The 21,325-nt window shown below is 42.2% G+C and overlaps 1 protein-coding gene across 15 annotated transcripts in view; it reads right to left on the bottom strand.

Annotated features, from left to right (window-relative positions):
* Nucleotides 1-21,325, bottom strand: part of snap91a (synaptosome associated protein 91a) — a 53,508-nt gene that overhangs the window by 3,354 nt on the left and 28,829 nt on the right. For 3 of the 15 annotated variants that reach the window (XM_030392560.1, XM_030392559.1, XM_030392558.1), the window contains exons 9-27: nucleotides 17,277-17,338; nucleotides 16,952-16,960; nucleotides 15,830-15,842; nucleotides 15,418-15,581; nucleotides 15,196-15,290; nucleotides 13,789-13,803; nucleotides 13,320-13,535; nucleotides 11,534-11,611; nucleotides 9,374-9,613; nucleotides 7,806-7,889; nucleotides 7,450-7,518; nucleotides 6,951-7,076; nucleotides 5,163-5,237; nucleotides 3,754-3,981; nucleotides 1,174-1,371; nucleotides 1,055-1,073; nucleotides 824-914; nucleotides 423-512; nucleotides 120-254 (exon numbers count right to left, since the gene is read on the bottom strand). In XM_030392560.1, the coding sequence (XP_030248420.1) occupies nucleotides 120-254; nucleotides 423-512; nucleotides 824-914; nucleotides 1,055-1,073; nucleotides 1,174-1,371; nucleotides 3,754-3,981; nucleotides 5,163-5,237; nucleotides 6,951-7,076; nucleotides 7,450-7,518; nucleotides 7,806-7,889; nucleotides 9,374-9,613; nucleotides 11,534-11,611; nucleotides 13,320-13,535; nucleotides 13,789-13,803; nucleotides 15,196-15,290; nucleotides 15,418-15,581; nucleotides 15,830-15,842; nucleotides 16,952-16,960; nucleotides 17,277-17,338 (2,007 nt within the window). The remainder of the gene's footprint in view (nucleotides 1-119; nucleotides 255-422; nucleotides 513-823; nucleotides 915-1,054; nucleotides 1,074-1,173; nucleotides 1,372-3,753; nucleotides 3,982-5,162; nucleotides 5,238-6,950; nucleotides 7,077-7,449; nucleotides 7,519-7,805; nucleotides 7,890-9,373; nucleotides 9,614-11,533; nucleotides 11,612-13,319; nucleotides 13,536-13,788; nucleotides 13,804-15,195; nucleotides 15,291-15,417; nucleotides 15,582-15,829; nucleotides 15,843-16,951; nucleotides 16,961-17,276; nucleotides 17,339-21,325) is intronic. The other 12 variants (XM_030392561.1, XM_030392565.1, XM_030392569.1 and 9 more) reach the window with 12 other exon arrangements.

A 21,325-nucleotide genomic window follows, 5' to 3' on the forward strand; every position in this document is an offset into this window, starting at 1 on the left:
CATATCTAAACATGCATGTTGTATTTCAGGATACCATGAATCTTTTTGACATGGATCACATACAGGTTTACTGTGCGTGTACACAAATTGGCCTCTACTATGTGTGTGTGGTTGGTTACCGGTGCTCCTGGTGCAGCGGCTCCGGGTGCAGCTCCAGCCACCCCAGTGAAGGGAGGTCTCATCAAGGGCTGTCCCATCATAGGCTGCCCCATCATGGGTTGCATCATGGGAGCTCCGGGCCCTCCTGCAGGAGGCTGGTAAGACAACACGGACAACACAACAGATTGGGGAGATGCGCGGATTAACCATCATACACCTCCGAGATGATCTGATCATCCGTTACAATATGAGCTGTAAATCCAAAATGTGATGAAGGCTCACAGCAAAAACAGAGACCTCACAATGAATGGTGTTAAACTCACCATGCCAAAGCCAGGCTGTGCAGCCATCGCTGGCACCATGGCAGGTGGAGCTGCTCCTGGTGCTCCAGGTGCTCCAGGAGCTGCACCGGCCTAGACAGACAGGAAGGAGGATGACGGTTCAACGATGAAAACTGTATGTTCTTAAAAGCACAGCTTGTGCAAACTATACATTTCCAATGTTTGGATCATGATTTTAATCATGAAAAATCACACATTTGGGTTTTGCCCTGTTTATCGTGTTTTTCATGATGTCTAGAGAGATGAAAATGTTTGTCAATAACTGCATATATTCAGTTTGTGGCAAGAGGAACAGCTCTAAACTCAGCTTGCAGTAAAACTACTCCATGGATGACGTGTGATGTCATGGGGGGGGGGCGATGCAGTGTCCATGCTGTTCTTACCATGGGGGCTCCTGGTGTACCCCAGCTTGTGGGCGCCACCTGCGGCATCCAGTTGGCGCCTCCCGTCAGCTTCTTCTCACTCATTGGGTCCCTAAATGAGATCAAACACAGGATACAACTCAGGTTCTGCTTTGTAGTTTTTTCCCCCTCATCTCATATGACAGTGTTGTGCTATTAGCAGTGTTATATCATGCACATTTGTGAAATTCACATCTTTAAACACACACTTACTTTTTCTTTACTCCAAGGTCTGAACAAAAGGAGAGAAAAAAGAACAAGTTAGATTTCTATTGAAGCATTTATTCTAAACAGAAATGACTGATCTCCAGACAAGAAATTCTGCAGTCTACCTCCAATCAGGTTGGCCAGCGAGGAGTCCAGGTCTCCTCCGATGGTTTTAGTCAGAGGTGGGGTGGCGGGGGGAGCGCCTGCAATGCCTCCTGCTGCGACAGGAGTCACCATGCTTCCCCCTGTGCTTCCAGCAGTGCTGCCCCCAGTGCTCTGGGGCGTTACGGCGGGCATCAGCAAGTCGCCTAATCCATCAAACACTTGAGGAGAGGGTAGGAATGGCGGGACACCAGAGAAACAACACGGATTACAAACCTGCAAATCCTTAATCTAGCTTTAACATGGGCAGAGGGCAGAGCGAGAACAGACGGTACAGCGAGGGAGACAATCCAGTGGTTACAGCATCTGTAGTCAGCTGTGCATCGCATGCACAATGTAGGACAGTGCTGTAAATACATTTGAGCATTCAAAAGGGGTGTTATTACACTTGGCTAGTAGCTCAACCAGTTCACATGACATCCCAGGAGCCTACAAACTGGTTGATTTTGGAATAAAGCACTGGTTTGGAACAAGGGGTCATCAAGGCCAAAGAGTTTCCAGGTTTTCATTCCAAGTAACCACCGCAGAGGCATTTGAAAGTTGGCTATGTGTGGCCCCACAGTCCTGTCAGATGAACTCAAGAAAGCCTTCGTCTATACAACCTTCCACGTTCTGATGAAGCTCAGTGTAAATTCAGTCAGGTAATATTTATTCATTCAAAATCTTGTCGACCCTCCTCCGATCCCTACACCTCCAGTTCATCATATCTAGTGGCCAGATCCAGCTCACCAGAGTCTACCTCACTGCATCCAGATCCTCAGCCATCCTCTCCATCCCATCACCACCACCAGTGTCTAGATTGCATCAGGGGGGTTTCCTATACTGCTCACAGCGTCACCCTCTCACTTAGAATGTAAATGACCTCACAATGTGGGCCTGATGTGCACACTGCAATGAATATTGGTATATCCCAAAATTTAAATATGTCTCAGGATACTTTTAATAATGCTTAAGTATAATGCCACTGGGATTCTGCATTATTTTCAGCTAGCTACTTGAACCACTGCTCCACTTTAACATAACTTACATTATTTCAACCACTTCTTTGTTACTTTTAGCTTACCATTTTAATATTTCTCTTTATTAACTGTTAGATTACTATTTTGTTTTTCCAATACCGTAAGCTAACTATTAGACTCTGTTCACCTCAGTAGTTCTCTTGCTTAAAGCAAACCAAACTGTGACTTCACAACCAAGGTCCAGTACGCCTGTCACTAGTATTCTGCAGCACAGCCATGTTGTTTTCATTGTTGGGGGTCGCTGGCAATCGACCGATTGAGTTGTTTTCAGGTTTTACAGCTGACTCCATATGTGACTTTTTTTTATTTTTTTTTAATTATCATGCATGTATTATGTATTTTTTGAAATAATTACTCTACAATCTTTCAAAGTATCATCTGGAAAGTGCAAAATTCACCTTTGGGTAGTACATGTCCCTGGTTGGGAGCGATTGCACTTAAAGATAATGTTCACTTTATCATATTTAAATGATTCGGGAGGTTTTTAGGCCTTAAATTACAAACTTTGACCATTTAAATTTAATTTTAAATAGACTGTAACTGTAGGCAGTGTGGCAGAACGTTCTGCCCTGTACAGTAAAGAGTTCATGAGCTATGACAACATTCAAATTGAATCTTTTATATTTCTAACCTGAACATAGAGTGAGGGCTTTCACTACAATGTGTTGCTGTTAACGAGCACCAATGAAGGGTGTTACAGTAGCACTCTGTTGTAAAGGTGTTACAGTTTGGAAATAAACCTGGAGACTCTACTACAGACTCGGGGCTTGATGACATGTTGTAAATAGGAGACACTGCTCCAAGAGAGCAAGGGCAAATATAGATTTATTGTACAAACATAAAAAAAAACAGTACAGTGAGTCTTGCCTCATGCAGGAGACAATCAGGGGTTCTGTTGCAACATGCAAAGACGCAGAATGGGAGACTTGTCCAAACTGCACATGCTGCAATGCACTGCGAGATTAAACTCACCAATTAAAGATTAGAAGAAGCAAGCAATGAGCCAGTAGAGTGGAAGGAGTGTGTGTCGGGAGAGAGGGAAATAAAGAGAGAAATTGTGTCGCAGGAAGAAAGAATCAAAGAAAAAAATAAGACAGGAAGAAGAAAAGACAGATTGCAGAGAGGGGTGGGGTGAGCAGGAGGTGGAGAAAAGAACAGCATTTGTGAAAGTGTGATAAGTACAAGAGAACCGACTGAGGAGAGGAAGAATCATTGCGAGAGAGGCAGCGGTGGTGAGGAGCTGAGCAGTCAGCGGAATTAAGAGAACAGTGAAAGCGGCAAATGTCAGCGTGTCATTCATGCAGAAGTCAAGCTCTCAGCAGGAAGCGATAACCAGGTTTCTATAACTCGGTTTTAACGAACCGGAGCAGAATAATGTGCGTCAAGCAGAGGAACTGTGCAAATACAATCAAAATCATTTTTTGAAATTCTCTAACAACTCACAAGACATGACGAGGAGACAGATTACTAGAACGAGACAAAGATGGAAAATAAACCTTTTTCAACATATCACGATCCACTTACTTGAAGCATCGAAGCCACCAGAGGGCGCCGGTGTGGTGGATACGGGTTCTAATGCAGCTGGTACTATTGGCGCCGCTGCCACTGCGGCAGGTACAGGCGGTGCCGGGGCGGAGAGGGAGCCCAGAGCATCGAAACCCGACTCCAGGAGGTCGCCCTGCACCGGAGCTGGAGCCAAGGCCGGGGCGAGAGCTGGGGCAGCGGTGGGAGCCAGGGTGGGGGACATCAGGCCTGAGGGGGGAACAGAAAGCACTGTAACTGTGACATCAGGCAGCACTGCTATCAGACCCACAGTAAATCCATGAGAAACACACATTAAACACGATCACTGACACAACAGATGGCACATTACACGTCTTAAAAAGCAGCATGGAATTTGATTGACTTCTGTGGGGAAAGAAGATCACTGCAGCGGCAGTGTACCACACAGAGACACATTACTCAGCCACTTACAGCACAATACATGAATAATCTGTATGATAGGCCAAATGTTCAATGGAATGTTCAGTATTGAATAAATGAATGATAACTGTTGTATATATTATAAAGATTATCTGAATATAAAGGCTTTTATGACGTAGCTGTGTGGGGCTCTTTGTCGCGTTTTAGATGTCTCTGAGTTGTTAGCGGTTCCACCTGAGTGATTTCACCTCATTCTGTTTCACTGAAAGAACAGCATGAGGCTCGCAAACGACAAACTATCCAATATTTAACGAAGGAGACAAGGTTAGAGAAAACAATGAATACTTTAGTGTGGTGGAGAGGTTTTGGGCCGCCTAAGGCTGGGGCATAAAAAGACGATGATAATCTTCTTCTTCATTAAATCTTGTCTATAAAACAGTGACAGAAATGAGATCGGTGAGAAATTGGCTATGACATCACCAGGAAGTTGCAGTGGACAGGCATTTTGCAGACATTTCGAAATGAGTCCAGAGCTACTTTGGAACTGTTGTGAATTAAATGTGGCCAGTTCTGCCAAGTGTGTGTCGCTATTTATTTGACAAATGCGTCTCCATCATTACTGCGTGATTTCTTAATCAGCATGAAACATTTCTGTCAGCAATTTGCCAGCAAAAAACCTTTCAGCCAGACTGTAGAGAGATACATCTGACATTTGCTGGTCCTTTCAGTCTTTCTAATTTAACCATCATTTATTTAAAAATACTTAAGTGTTTTTCAATCCTCAACCTGAGACGTTTCCCTGCCCAACAAACCTGAATCACATGATGAGCTCGTCACTAAGCTCAGCTGTAAGCCTGATAGCGAGCAATTCATTTGAATCAGGTGTGCTTGGACAGGGAAACATTGATAACACGCAGGACGGGGGGAGGGATAAGGGAAAAAATAAATAAATAAAAAAAAATAATAATAATTGAAAAAACACTGCCTTCAGTGAGTCAGACAAGTCTCACCTCCCAGCAGATCGTCTCCAGGCCCTCCAGGAGCAGAGATCTGCTGCGTCTCCTCCACAGCGCCGCCGAAAGAGTCTGCAGGACCGTCCAGTTATCCACAACGCAGCATGGAGGGCAGAAAGGGGTGAGAGGTCAGCCCTGGACCACACACTGGGACACAGTGGGGGGTAGGAGACAAGATCATCTTCATAAAACAAAACTATGAGTGACATAAAAATGTCTTAGTGAAACTGAGTAAAAAAAACAAACTTTGGAGCGGACAGACAACGTTTCCAGTCTTTATCTCACAATAAACTGCATGCTCAGTTCTATTTCAAAAACATAGGAAAATAACCTGAGACCATTTCATTTCTCCATGTTGCTTTATTTATCCTGGAGTGGGAGTTGTTAAGAAATGTGCAGAAGTACACAGCAACAAGACTGAGAGTGAACAGTCTTGGCTGTGCTGCCTCACAGAGCTGTGCTTAAAGCTAAATGCTAATGTCAGCTTGCATTTATCATGCTAATATGTTCTAATTAACACTAAACACAAAGTACTGCTGTGGCTGTCAGGGATAACAATATTCATCCAGGTATTTCATCATCAACCCAGTTTCTACCTGGTGCGATGTCACATGGTGCAGTCAAGATATGATTTACTGTGTTGCAGTGTTTGTCTGTAGCACAAACATGTATTTAAGTCTCACTGTAATGCTATGGTTGTATTGACTAAGTTACAAATGTAAATTGGTTTAGCAAGAAAATCACATTGAAAACTTTTTTCGAATCTACCACTGAGATCAGAACGCAACAGGTGCAGCAGCCTCTCACAAAATGGGAGTGGTAAAACTTTGTCAATCTGTCACTGAAAATCCAACAATGTTGTTGAAATAAAATGAAAATAAAGGGACTGTCCCTGGAAGTCTGATGCCCAGCTGATTATCAGGAATGATTGTGAAACAAATATGTCAACCCCATGAAGGACTCAGGGATTCTTTCTCTGATAATCATGACAATCTGTTCTGCCGATCCATCCAGCAGATGTTGAGATGTTCAGATCTGGATCTAGAGTGGTCCACTGGTGGGGTGGACAGACAGACCGACATTGCTGTGACGAACTACATTAATTCAACTTGGAAAGTACCCCACTACTCTAATCCAGAAACTACAGTTGCTAGTTCCGCGACAAAGCCGTCTAGAGCCCCGCCCATTGGTTGGCCGATATCATCTGCCACTACTGGCCTACCACAGGTATATCAGTATCAGCGTATGTTATCCAGTACTTGCCAATATAAAAACTTTCTTTTGAGAGAAAAGAATGCAGAAAAGGTGCTTGGGACAGTTCAACATTAGTATATTCTCAGTGAACTGGTGTGATCTTAGATAACAAAGTTTTTTGTTGAACTGTAAAATATGCGCTACATCCTCAAGTGACTGATAACCCAACACAGAGATCACTGCCAAAAACATGCATACTTCAGTCAATATATCAATATCAGAATGTTTCACTTCCTGATGTCGGTATCGGCATCGGCCCCATAGAGTACTGGCTCGGCTCTACCACAGTCTATCACAACTGAGGAAAATTATAGAATGCACAAACAGCTGTTGAAAGTCAAGAATGTGTGTGTTGTTTTTATACTTCTGTTTTAACCTGTAAGCGTCTTTGAGTACCTGAAAAGCGCTATATAAAATAAATGTATTATTATTATTATTATTATTATTATTATTATTATTATTATTAAGAATTCACATGCAGCATATGTTGTTGTGATGAAAGTGTGTTTTTGGTGTTCTGAGGTACAGTACCCAGCAGGTCAATGACAGGTGCTGGCTCTGCTGCCTTGGGTGGAGAGGAGGCCTCTGGGATGGGAGCTGCAGCAGCAGCAGTGACAGGAGCAGCATCAGCAGCAGGAGCTGGAGATGCAAATGAGTCTAAACAGAGAGAAGGGCAGAGGCAGAAGCAAAAGACATTCAATTATTCTCAGATCAAAATGACTACATTCATCAGTTGAAACCTCACGGCCAAGGGGAGAATGCATTTCACATGCACTTATTCTGCTTGATCTAAAAGGCTCGCAGACATGCGTAGAAGGAGCAGGAGAAGAAAGCAGGCATCCCTGCATCTTAACTGTGTATCCACATCCTTGAAGCGTGCACCCTTTGGTAGTGCAGCACTGGTGTGCATGTGCATGCAGACACCAGCATCATGCAAAGAAAATTCATAGTAAGTTGAGACTGGCTGCACTCTTCGTGAAAGAGGAAGGGAAAAACAGAGATGCAGGAAAGTTAAAGCAGCTTAACTCACCGGTCACGATGTCTCCAACCGGAGCCGGCTCGGGCAAAGGTGAGGGCCCGCGTGAAACAGCAGGTAGGTCTAATATACCAATGCAAGCGAGAGTACGAGAAAGAAGAAAACCGTGGAGGTCGGGGAGCAAAGAAAAGTATTAGCGTGGCAGGTAGAGAGACACGGCGGTAGACAGCAAGCAGCCACAAGGACAATCCAAGATTTGACGAGTGGGTACATGCACAGTTCTCATACCACTATGGGGGACAAACCAAGACGTGTGGGGAAAAAAAACAGTTGACAGAGGAGTGGAGGTATGGAAACCAGAAGAGATGAAGAGGTTCCACACACAGAGAAATGGATATCAACTCCTGTACCTGCACCAAAAAGGTCTACGCTAGGAGTGGTAGCAGCTTTGGATTCTGTGGTAGGGCTTTGCTCAGGCATAGAATCAAACATATCTAAGAACAAGGACACACAATCATATGACATTCAGATTCCAAGTCCAGTGCATACAGAATGATGAGTTAAGAAGAGAGATGAGGGAGAGCAGAGAGAGCAGACATTTTGATTATCAAATGGGTAAGCTGCTGTGTATCTGTTCAGTGCAATGCAAACGGTGCAAAAGTTAAAAGGGTATATTACCAAACTTCAGCAGGAAGACTTTCATATTTGGATCAATTAATTTTGATTATAAGAAATGAAATTACCATAGAGTTTGTCTGGTTCGTCCCAAATCAGTGAGGTGACATAAAAGATGGGTCCACAGCAATGCCATCAGCTCTGTGAAGCTGTACTCAGCCACAGTGGTGGTATGAGCTACATGTTAATGTTAATGTTGGCTTAATGTTAGCATGCTAAAATGCCCCCCAAAATTTCCTATCTAACATTCCTATGTTTCGCTGGTACTATCCACCACATTCATTCACGTTTAGCCTTTTAGCATGCTAGCATTTGCTAATTAGCGCTCAGCAAAAGATATGCGCTCTACTGAATGCCAGTCTAGTCACAAAATAGTTTGCCAATCATCCTAGTAGATGTCAGGTTATTTCACTGTTGATGGTGCCAGAGGAAATTTCAGCGGACCACTACAGTCGAGAGGATTTCTCCTTGGTACCACTAAAAAGTTTATGGCAATCAGTCCAATAGTTTTGGAGTATTTTAGTCTGGGACAAAGTGGTGGTCAAACATTTCTCGAGCCAAAAAATGTCACAAGTTATGCAGAGTCAAAGGGGTCTGGATCCCATCCCAGCTCCCATTTGGCTTTAAATGGGCAGTTTGGACCCAACAATTCGCCCAACCTTCATGTCGTCCTCACTGCGGGAGCAAACCGGAGCACTTTGCAGAAACCCACAGCATATACAAACTCTGACGTTGAGCAATATTCCCTTTTAACTCAAGTGCATAAGCTACAATACAGCATTCTCAGCTATCACTATCTAGGACATTGGTAACAAGCACGAGAAGAAAACAATTTTCTTCCCTCTATGTCTATGGCAGTCTGTTAGTATACGGTTAATAATCAAAACAAGTTGAGCCCCCTCTGTTAATGAGAAGAGATAGATTTTCAATTATGTCCAAAGAGATAAAATTTACACTGAGATTCTGGTCGCCAAACAAACTATAATGAATCCATTAACTATTAAAATAGCATGCACAAGCGACTATTTCAGTCCTGCAGAGGAGGTCAAGATGCTTGATTAACTTGATTAAATGATCTGTATCTGAGGGAAAGGCATTATGGAAAATAGAAAAACAAATCTGAGATGTAGGGACTGGGCAGGTTATCGTCATTGTCACTACAGTCATCATCATCTTCATCATCACTAGCAAGAGCAACATAGTCATCATTATCACAGCCTACATCATCATCATCATCATCATTTTCATCGTCATAATGCAGGGCAATGCAGTGTTAGGCAAAATGAGAGCGAGAGGACATTACCACCAAAGATATCTAGAGTCGGAGCGGCTGCAGACTCTGTGGTGGTGGTGTCGGTGGTGGTTTTGGTGGTGGTGGAAGAAGGGGTGGGGGCAGCGGGGGCAGCGATGGGGGCGACGATGGTCGGCGCCTCACTAGAGGTGGGAGGGATGATGGCGGCGGACACCGTGTCGGTGGGCCTCATAGCGAACAGGTCCAGCTCTGGAGCAATGTCCCCACTCCCCTCCGTCGTAGCAAAGGGGTCTTCAGGAGAGGCAGCACGGGGGTGGCGTTGAGAAGTTAGGGGGAATTAATGATTAGAAAAGAAGGGAAGGGGTTGGTAGGTGGATGGGGAAGGGGAAGGGGTGATTGAGGGTTTGTTAAAGCAACAAACACTGTAAAAAGCATATTTGTGAGGCGAGACACCTCTGAAGCTCCAAATCAGGGTTAGATATAAAGAAAGAAAACCAAGCACACGTCATTCATTAACTTCAGAACTGCATCCACAAGCTACGCTGGCATGAAGGACCAATTCTTCATTAGTTAATAATTGACTGACAAGAATGCAGAATAGTTTTTGATTGACTGGCCCATTGGCAAATTAGTCTTTCATCCTAATTAGCTGTGTGATAATACCAACATGTTAGCATACAAGAGGCTACCTGATTACGCCTCTAGAACGACAGAAAAATGAGAAAAACAATAAAGGTAATAAAAGAAACCGTTTACTAGCTACTTGGCTCAACTAGCCTACCCACAGACCAATAGAAGTCTTAGATGAGACGGAAGATACTGTACAGCCCCTTCGCTAATGCTAAGGGTGTTTATATTTGCATGTGTGCACTCTATCACATACTGAACTTTTAATAGAATTTGGGGGCTGCTGAAAATGTATTTCAGTTATTCAAAGCACCACACTCTCAGAGTGGCAGAGCGCACTCTGGAAACTCTGTAATGTAGCTACAGTGGAATTATGGCTGAATGAATTTAATTTAACTGCGATAATTTCACACACATTCAGACAGAAAAGTGAGCTTTACGTGTGTGTGTGACGCTAGTTAGTAGCCTGTGTTTCCATAGGCATGTTGTTACAATAGTGTCTCATAACCTCTCACGTCATCACACCCTTAAAATATGCTAGTTAAATTCACTATTTTTCATCCAAATGCGTTTTTGTCAAAAAAAACAAAAAACAGACACATATAGCAACCATTATTATCTCCGCATAATTCATGTCAGTAGAAAACAAGACCACTACTTGAGCTAAAGCTAAAGTCAGTATGCTAACATGATCACAGTTACTTCCGGATAAGCTAACACGCTGAAGTTTTCAGAATTCACCATCTTAGTTTAGCCTGTTAGCACGTTAGCCGAAAAATGATGAATGTCTTTTTGCAGGTACATTCACACAAATTCTAATTTTGACCTACATGAAACATCAGGGACCCACCGACGCCTGTAGGATTCATCCTCTGGTGACCATGAATGTCTGTACATATGTGTTTGTCAGAGATTTAAGAGGCTATGCCTATTGTTACAACCAATGAGGTAAGCGAACCTATAAGAATCACAGAACCGGGTTTGTGCTTATTAAAGCAATGTATACAGGAGGTCAAATGTGGGCGCAGAATAAAGTTAATGCCAAAACAAGTTAAATAAACTGCAACCATTTGCTTTACTGCTATGGTTAGCATTCTGTTCACAAACTACATTTACCAACAAGCAGTACTTCTTATTTACTTAAAAAAGTAAATTTGTAGTTATTAAAAAAAAAAAAAGAAAATGAAAAGAAAAAAAATTTCAACAATGATGAGTATAATCATAATCGTCATCATCATCATCATCACCACCAGGTAGTATCAGGGTTAGGGTATGAAAATAAATGGTATCCTTTCTCAACTGAAAGTATAGTTAACAGCTGTGCTGCGCTTTTTACTGTAGTAACTGGGTGGATATTAGCGGGAGAAGAGTAGTCAAGATGAAGTAGGTGAGGGTCCATGACTGGGGCATCAAAGCAGGATTTGGGGTGAGACAGTAGGCCCTGGGGGCACGCTTTGTTCTACTGTCTCCTATGGAAGCAGAAGCAGCTTTAATATAATAAAAGCGATCTCAGCTTCTCGTTCACACAGACACACACACACACACACACACACACTTGCAAAAAAAAGCTGTATTGTCACCCACCAGATCCACCAAATGCATCAGCAGCGGGGCCCGCAGCCACGGCAGCAGGACCGTCTCCTGGGGAAGGTGCAAACGCATCTATGGTATTGCAGACGCAAACAGCCGGAACGCAAACACAAAACGTAACACCCGGGGCCAACACACCGACAGACACATGGATGTAACAAACAAAAGATGAGTTAACAAATGAAATGGACAGGAAAGAAAAATGAGAGGTCAGCATCAGGAAAAAGCAAAGAATACAAGAAGTATGCAGCCCAGTTACTGCTGATTGTACCATCAGGCCCTCTGGAGAGTTTTGATGGGCTGCATAATGCTGCATTCAGTGAGAGCACCACCTGTGCAGGCTCGTGGAATGAGGCAAGTTGTCACAAGTTACTTGTACTTTGTGACAAGAGGGAAAATGTCGGGGATGGACGAGGCAGAGTCTTTCTTTGAACAAGGGAACTCAATTGGCTGTTTTCAGTAGACAATTGGTGCTCAACTGTTCTGGGACTGACGTTAATGTTAAAAAGCCAAAATATATTTAAATAAAATCCAGTTAGTCATCATCTTGACATATCAATGAAACTGTTAGTAAGCCATTAGGGAGAGAATCATTAAGGATGATGAACAGAAAAAGCAAAATCCCCAAAATACGAGTCATAATAACTGATTCATTACGCTGCATTGGGTTTATTGAGGCGAACAAGATTATGAAAAAAACACTCTGATGAATGTTTGAAACACTTTAATGTCAAAACTCATTAGTGTTTTTGTTCCAGTTGTGGAGCTTTGAATAAACCCAACGAAAAGCTAGTAATTCATTATACTGGCTCATATTTTTGGGATGTGCCACAAATGACAAATGCCAAACAGTTTGCTTGACATTATGTCAGCACGTTAGTGTACGAGTTGGATGTTAAAACATCAGAAAAAAGGTGACGATATAAAATCATCACACGTGAGTCACACCACTAGGGATCAAATACAATATTCAAAATCAAATATCCAAAAAAATCTTTGAAAAATCCAGAAAGTTTCTAACACTTCTCAGCTCCGAGGGTATTTCAAGAATCTTTTCACCTTGCTCAATTTGTGAGCATGAGCCAAAATTCAAACTGCTATAGGTATAATGGGATATACTGATGTGTTTTTTCCTCCAGGATTTAATATTTTCATACCAAACAATGTACTATGTTGTGCTTGTCTTATACAAAAAGTGCAGGGACATGTGTCATGTCCAGCTACATGCAAAACAGTCTCACAACTTGAGGAAAAGATTAAAAGTCATTATTGACTAATTTTCATTTAGATTTTTCATCCTTTCAGATTTCTGGAAATACTTTCAGAGCAGCAGTAAATGTTGTTGAACGACCCTCTGAGTTTTTCAAAGATTACCGGGTGATTAATCTTTTGAAGACTGAATGTGTGGCTCTGTGAATGTTAATACATGACAGGCCCACACTGGGGTGAAGGTGTCGTCTGCTTTATCAAGTGTCAGAGTTTCTAGCAAGTTATAAAGTTTCTTTGAAATGTTGCTTACATCACATAATCGTGTCATCTGATTGGATTAAAGCATTAAGACTTTTAATGGATTTATGATCTTGCACTCGTGAATATTTTTACTGGTTGCAATCAGAAGTTTAAGGAGTGGTCATCAAATCCTAATCCCCTGTATTGTAAACTATAAAGTTAAACTAAAGGGAAACCTATCAGTAAACGATGACGGGGATTCGGTTCAGAGAAGCAGGTAGGCTGCCGTGTTGTGTTTCTGGTCTACATCCTATCCTGGGACCAGACTGACCTCCGAAAAGGTCGATTTCTGTGGCTGAAGTGGCGGTGGGAGCTGAGACAGGCAGTGAGGTGGGTGCTGCAGCGGCCGCAGTGGCGGCGGGAGCGGCAACGGCTGTGGACGCAGAAGCTGCAGGGGCAGCAGCGGCCGCAGCATCAGCATCAGCTTCAGCAGACTCTCCCTCCGCCAGGAGAGCTTCAGAGGCTTCCTCAGTGGCAGCCGGAGTTGCTATGCAGACAAACCCCGTAATCCAAATGCCACGACCCAGTCACAACCCCCCAAAAGAGAGAAATAGGAGAAAGTAGGAAAGAGGAGGAAGACAGAAGCGTCAAAGAGACAGAAAAATAAAAAAGATTGGTTTAGCAGAGGTGCTAAGGATAGAAAGACAATGAGAAATTTAGGTAGAAAGCCAAGTTGTGTAGTAAAAAGTGAAGTGCCTGCAGGCATTTCTCATATTCAGTGAGGTCAGCAGAGTACTCACCCTCAGCCAGGAGATCTACACAACAGACAGAGAGAGACACGGGTGAGAGGGGTGAATGAGATCATGAACAGGAGAGATGTGATTTTTCAGTGTTAAAATGATCCGATGAAATTTAGAAATCTTTCATGTTCAAGCTGCATTGTGGAGGACAAGCCAGAAAAAACACAGACTTGGACCAATAGTAAAGCACAATAATGCTCAAAGCTCCTTAATGTCATTTAGGCTTCTCAAAGCCCGCATTTGGACTCGAGCCATCTTCAGGGTATCAGTGGAGATGTGGGGATAAGCAGAGGGCATGCCACAGAGCAACAGCCCATTTAAAATGGAAATGCCCTGTAATTCAAACCAGCGTCCAATAAAAAAACACATCAACCAGGGCATCATTGTTTTAACCTTCTTTAAGGAGTTCTCCAAAAGAAGACCACAGTTTGTTTCAGCTCATTGACCTCAAATCATAGGCTATATACTTGCTATCACTGCCGACCATTTTCCAAAGCATATCATAGCTTTTTAAATTGATTTCCTTCGTCCTATCTCTTTCAAGCAGCAAGCACTTTCCATTTATTTTACTGTGGTATTAAAAATCACTCTGCAAGGACTTCTTCTCACTGTATGCTGTGGAAAATGGTTCGCAGTAATGCAAAGTTAAAGGGTTTGTAGTTAATGGGATGGAATGTGCAAAACATCAGCATGGTCCATTTGAAATGTATGTCATTTAAGTCTATTAAATATGCTCTGTCATTTACTGATATATTTTGTCTAAACAAGTCTAATAATTTGAAATCTATCATTATTGTACAGGATGGTTGCTAAACAACCCTTGGTTGTTCTGTTATATCTTGGCAACTAACTTTGGATTTCTTCACATGCTAATGAGCTAATAGCCTCCGAAGAGAGACACTGAAGTGTGGAGTTTGGGATGTGGTGACTTTTTTTTTTTTACCCTCCTCAAAACCAAAAACACAAGAAATAAAGTGTACACAGTACACCTGGTTACAGTAGTAACAGTGGAATCAACTAATTAGGCTAATGTTAGCCTAAAGGTAAGTGACCTACTGAAGAGCTGGCCTGGCCAGTGAGTTCCCGCTCAGCCCAGAGACTTTACAGTGTGACAACCAGACTAATTTTTTCATCACTTCACTTTCACAAGAACAAAACAAGTTGTTTGCACGTGGAGGCGTCCTGTCCACAGTTTTACAGATGTGGTGGTCTATGGGGAAAGTCCTTTTACGGCTGCAGAGGTAATTTACACTGTAATACCGCAAGTGACCACTGGGAAAAATTAGAAGTAAGGCTGAGTAGCGCCGCCATATCCAGGGCTAAAGAACACATTCACTGTAGCAACGGTAGATAAATGAGGCCGACCTTTGCGAACAATCAACAACTAAAAGAGCAGAAAGTTCTCACCTCCCCATCCAGTCATGGAGGAAGCTGCAGCAGCGCCCCCTACTGATGAGGAGGACATGGGGTCTAGATCCAACAAGAAGCCATCATCGAGAGCGCTAAACACAACGAATGAAAGAGAGAGGGCGTGCTGACAGAGGGAATTCATTTTTGATGTAATTTGCTTCGCTCGGAATGGATGTAGCTCAGTTCACACACTTTTTAATATCGTTGAGTGACTCTTACTTGCTGGCAGCTTTAGCGGCGGCGGGGGCCGGTGCAGTTGGGGTGACTGAGGGTGGAGGAGGTTTGGCAGGCGGCCCGGGGCGAGCAGGGGGACCGCCGGGAGGTGCGGGCTTGGCCGGTGGAGCAGCAGCAGCCGGTGAGCTGTTGTTGGCTGTAGCCTCCTGCTGCAGAGGAAGTCAACATGGTGACCGACACAGTTATGTAAACTGATGTGAATCAACAGCTTTTTGACACATGAATTCACAATGAATCACTACCTGTTGGTAGTGGAATGAAGAATATGTGTTTTTTTAGTTCATAGGCTGCTCAGTAAAGATCTAAGTAACAGTGCTTTAACTTTGAAAGACACTATGAATAAACATAGAGTACTATTATTACCACCACATTATGACAATCATGAAGCATAGCTTACCTTAGTAGGCGACCTGCAAAAACAACAATAGCACATAAGTTAGAGAGTTTATCGATGTACATGCTGAAACATGACGGCTGTTACTGGGAGGCAAAGTGACAGCTTAAGTATCACTTTGGAGTTTTCAAGCAGGCAGCATTTCAAGGCAATTCCATTTAGTAAACATCTGCAATTAATGGATCCACGCTGAGCTGCTGAGTAATAGCATCTTGGCCTCAGCAACTCCTCAACAAAGCTTTTTCAACATCACAGACAGAGTAAGAGCTGAAGGTTTCTGACTGGCATGCTTCTAATGATGATTTGTAAAAGTCAGGCTGATTGGACAGTAAGATGAATATGTTAGTGATGACATCAGCTAAAAGGCAATACCTGTCATTGTACAGTGTGTTAATTAGGGGTTGACCGATTATTTGTTTGGCTGATTATCAGAGCCGATATTCACCCTTTTTATGATTATCTTTCTCAGTGTTTTCTGTGTCTGACTGCCATAAAAATAAAAAAAATAGGAAAAATGCAGTACTTAAGGCTCTGATTAAGCATCCTTTCTCTGTTAGTGGTCACCACTCTGTGGTCTCAGTGTCCACAACACTACCTGATGTCAGATCAGTTATGAATAATCTGAATTTGCTTGCTAAATTTATCAAATAAATGAAGTATAGTCAGAATTTAAAGCAGCGGAAAATGGAAATTTTAAAGCAAAGTACCTCCAAATAAGTACAGTACTTGAGTAAATTGCAGTTGGATACATTTCATCACTGGTAATTTTCAACTCTGAGACTAAGATTTTAGTTTTTCCTGTAAAAGGTTCCAATTATTTAAAGTTGTATGTCTCCTGGATTACTACTGATCCATATCGGCCCTGAAAGAAACGCATGAGTCAACCCCCAATGCCAATGACAGCAATTATGCAAATGAGGTTAGTCACAAACATGAACATAACGTTCAGTTTGTGTTTTCTATAGAACTGCCACCTGAACAAAATAATATGGACAACATCACAAATGACAGCTACTTGTTCAGATGTTCTTTTTTTCTATAGAATCACTGAAAGTAAATATATCAACACAAACGTTACAGTTGGCGAGTGGTAAAATACTACTCCCATTGAAAGAGAATACTTACTTATCCTCTCTGAGTTGAGTAAAGATAGAGGAAATGACATGTTAGAAAAGTAACAGAGAACAGTTGGGAGGTAGTGTTGACAGAAAAGTCACTGCTGTAGCTCTGATCAAACAGACCAGAAAGAGCTGAGAGCACCAAACAAACCCAGGTGCATGTTGGACTGCCAAGCTATCCCGATCCAAAATCACTACAAACTTCAATGGCTTTTGGCATGGCAGGAAAACCATGAAACTGTATAATTACAGGATTATTGAAGCCTCGGCTCACTGTTGCTGCTGCTAATGATAAAAACCGAAACATGTGGCAGATATATTGAACTACTCACGGCTTCTTCCCCTCCAGCGTGTTGAGGTGGGTCTCCAGGGACTCCAGAAGACTTTCTGGGGCCTGTGGAGTAATGAAGACAGAGTGAACCAACGGAGACAAACACATGATCAAGGGCTGGGTTTGGTCAGAGAGGTTGACAATGCTGATTATACTCAAAAGTAGGACACAGTGGACCACACAGTGGACAACAAAAACACTGGAAAGTGGGTTATTTCTATTATTTGAGTTGAGGGATTGTTTCTTTGCATGTTCAGGTGGATGGTGGTGGTACATCTCCTTGGAAAAATATTAAGAATATATAAATATAAGAATTACCTGACATACTTAAAGATGACAGATGTCACCATATTGAGGTAGGTGCCTTTATTTTGACTACCCTCACACTGTAGGCAGCGTGACATACACATTTTAAACGTGCCAGGTTAACACGCTTGAAAGGACACATATTTTCTTTTTGCTTTTTTATCTTTCCCTCTGTTTTATATATGTTCTTGTGCATGTAATAGGTCTTAAAAGTTAAAAAAGACAAAGAAGCTCCTCTCTCCCACAGAAAACACTGCTCCTGAAACGCCCCCTCTGTGACATCACACTATCTCACAGATTTACACATTTGGCACATCTGCTCTGTTGTTGTTTTGTTGATAGCGGTGGTGGGTCAGATGTGTGTGAGCTGACCAATTGGAGCAGACTTGGTTTTTGGGAGGGGGTCCTTAAAGAGACAGGAGCTAAAACACAGCGATTCAGACAGAGTGGGAATACAGTGCTGAGGCACTGGACAGGATGAGAGAACTGATATTTTTTGAGCACTAAAGCATGTAAACCTATTCTAGTGGTTACCCAAAATAAAATCATGAGCCAGAAAATGAACATAACATGTCCCCTTTGATGGTACAGTGTAGGTCCCTCCCTCTGGCACACTCATCATCATCTTCTGTGTGCATTTTTTCAGAAGAAGCTGATCAACATCATGTTCCATTTCACTCTATACTCAGATGTATCAATCTCTGAACTTCAGTCTGTCACTGGGTTCAGGACGTAAAGCTGTTTTCCAGTGAACTTGCTACCTCTTGGTAAATCTATCTTGAATAATGATTTTAACTTCAACTGCTATCCAGATGGCATTCAAATTTACATCTAAATCGGCATCAACTGCTTGCAAATTTGATGCACAAATGTCTTCAAAAGAAGAAAAAAAAGAAGCTTGAACTGCTTCCAAAGATTCTAGTTTGATTCGGGCTTCAAATCCAAACACTGAATAGTCAATACTAGCTTGGAACATTTCTCTCTTGAGCTGATTTTGCATCACTTCACTGTAACTTTCTTGTCAAGCAACTGTGATGAATGGCAACATTAATTAACCTTCGGGAGTCAGGACTGGGGCTGCTGAGCATCAATATTTTTTGAGCATCAACCAAAAAATTTGTATGCAGCATCAAGTTTCCACAATTAACAAGGCCTGAAAGTTAGTATTGAGCCTTCATTTGCCCACAACTTAACCAACGTCAGTCCACTGTCGTTAGAAATAAAACACCAGATACAGCTATTATAAGACATTTGTCAACTATTTCATCATATAATTATATTCCATTGGATGTTTGGTTATACTTTGATCATTTGTAATCATTCGTGTAATTCCATCTGGTACACAGGAAACGGATGACCAAGAGGGGGATAAAGCAGGATACAAAAAAAAAAAAAAAAAAATCAGTTAACAATAAAACAGGAACAGAAGACAAACCAATATAAAGGTTTAAACAGCATGCTAACAGAGAAGAACAATGCTCCAGCCAGTCACGATGCAAAGCTGCATGCTCAACCGGGCTAAATGGGATATCATCACCTCCTGACACGCAGCGAAATTGATAGTACAATATCCGGTGGGGATTATTATGTGAGGGCAGAGCTAATTCAGCCAGTGGAATAAGTCAATAATTCACTTTCCCTAATTCCCTGCTATATATCCTTGATCTAACTGTTTGAAGCTGTCTGCTCTGTTATCCCTAAAACTTTGAGAGAGCAACAAGGCAGAGAGGCTGATCATTACTCTGTCTTGGCACTGTCAGGGATGAACAGACCATTAATCATCCAGGGACTTTAAAGTGTCTGTCCTCACCACTGAGGACAACGCCGGCTGTTCTGCAGACCATGGAAAGACATAACGACTCTATTGCTGAGATGCTTGAACATGCACAGTAGAAGGTCTCTTCTGAGGAGGCCAATATAAAAAAAACGTCTGTACCGTCTTCCTTTGGATGTGACAGCAACAGGCCTCCGGGCATGAACATGATCTGATCTGACTGCCATCATTCGCATTCGAGCGTCTCCTACATCCTGTCGCCGCTCAGAAAAAATGGCACGCAAGCTTACATGAGTGATGACATAACAACATGTCTATCCTGGCAGGGATGAGGGCAGAAATTGGTGGCTGAGGGTGAGATTAATGTGTTACAGTTTCAGGGATCTGTGAGATTGATATAGTTCCTCTCCCGGACACATTAATCAAATTTTATCAGCCATACAGAATCTCATTTAAAGGACTGCCGGCTCTAGATTGGGCTGTGAGGATTAATTATGTTATCCTGCTAATTTATGGCCGAGTGTGATACATTACACACACTTGTTGCGCTATTTTCTATAAATTCTCCATTAAAAACAACCATGAATGGTTGAGTCAGTTCTTGTGTGAGGTAAAGGACACTACTGTGAACCCAAAACATCGTTTTAACCGAGCTCAGCTTCATGCTAAAGTGCAGCTAGCATGTCAATAACATTCACATGCTTTCCTAGCTTTAGAGATTCTAATGGAACCATTTGCCTGTCAACAGAGTCAGAAACCGCTGCAAGACTGCGAGAGAAGAAAGTGTTGGAGAGGAAGAATACATGAAGAGTATTCTGAACTGGTATTTTGGGACTGAAGTCTAAACTGAAATAAATTGATCACTAAGAATGCAAAGATGACAACATTACTCTGCAGGCAGTGCATCAGAATGTACTGTAGCCCAGCTTGAACATTAATCTATAGTTTTTCCTATCGCTACTTCCGTTCAATGATGCTTTCAAGAACATTGCTGAAGAAGGGAATGATGTAGAAGTGGTTTTACCACTCAAGCAAAACTCATGACTCAAGTAGCTCTATAAAGCAGCAGAGGTTTATGGTTCACCATTTTGAGAGAAAAAAAGGCGTTTTCACCTTTAGATGAGAACTGTACAAGAAGATCATTACCGCTCTATTATCTGTACTGTAAACACAAAGCCACTGTTAGCAGGTGATTAGCTTAGCTTACCACTGCAGGGACAGTTGAGCAAACTCAAAGATACATATTTGTCCCCTACATGTAGTATCTGACTATCTATCTGACATGACAGCTCAGCCCGGGACACGCACAAGCCTCTGTTCCATGAGTAGATGCTTCCTTCTGTTCTGCGATCTGGTCAAGTTTAGTGGAGAGAAAATAGTTCCTACATGAAACTGCTCACAGCAACGTCAGTGGATTATTTTGAGTAACCGGGTTTTAAACTCTGGAAAGAGACAATGCTGTTCAGTTTCTTTTATTTATCTATTTATTTGGTGCTTTGTGCTCCACAAGCTGAGTGCCATCTAGTTCCATTATATGTAAGATAAGGCAGACATCTCTGGGGCAAATACCTCAAAACTGGGAGACTCGTACCAAAACAATATAGCTGGATAAAGAGACACACAGCTAAGAGAAAACAATATGAATTTTGGAGTAAAGTTTATCTTTAGAAGAGGTTCAACTAATTACATATAATGTGTTAATTGGTGAGCTTTAGATTGCGCTTCATATACAGGGTGAGGCCATGAGAGCAGCATCAATCGTCTTATAAAACTATCACCAAGAAAGTGATTAAAAATAATTCCTAAAATATCAAATAATACCTATTTTTGTCACAAATAACATAAGACAGGTGGCTAGCATTCAGTCAAGCTAATCTTGCTAGCATATCAGCAAGGCCTCGACAAGATCCAACACCCTCAAATAGCCATATAAGTCACAATGTGTTTGATCCAGTATGATGAGGACCTGT

Source organism: Sparus aurata, chromosome 17 (genome assembly GCF_900880675.1).
Source record: "Sparus aurata chromosome 17, fSpaAur1.1, whole genome shotgun sequence".
Lineage (NCBI taxonomy): Eukaryota > Metazoa > Chordata > Actinopteri > Spariformes > Sparidae > Sparus > Sparus aurata.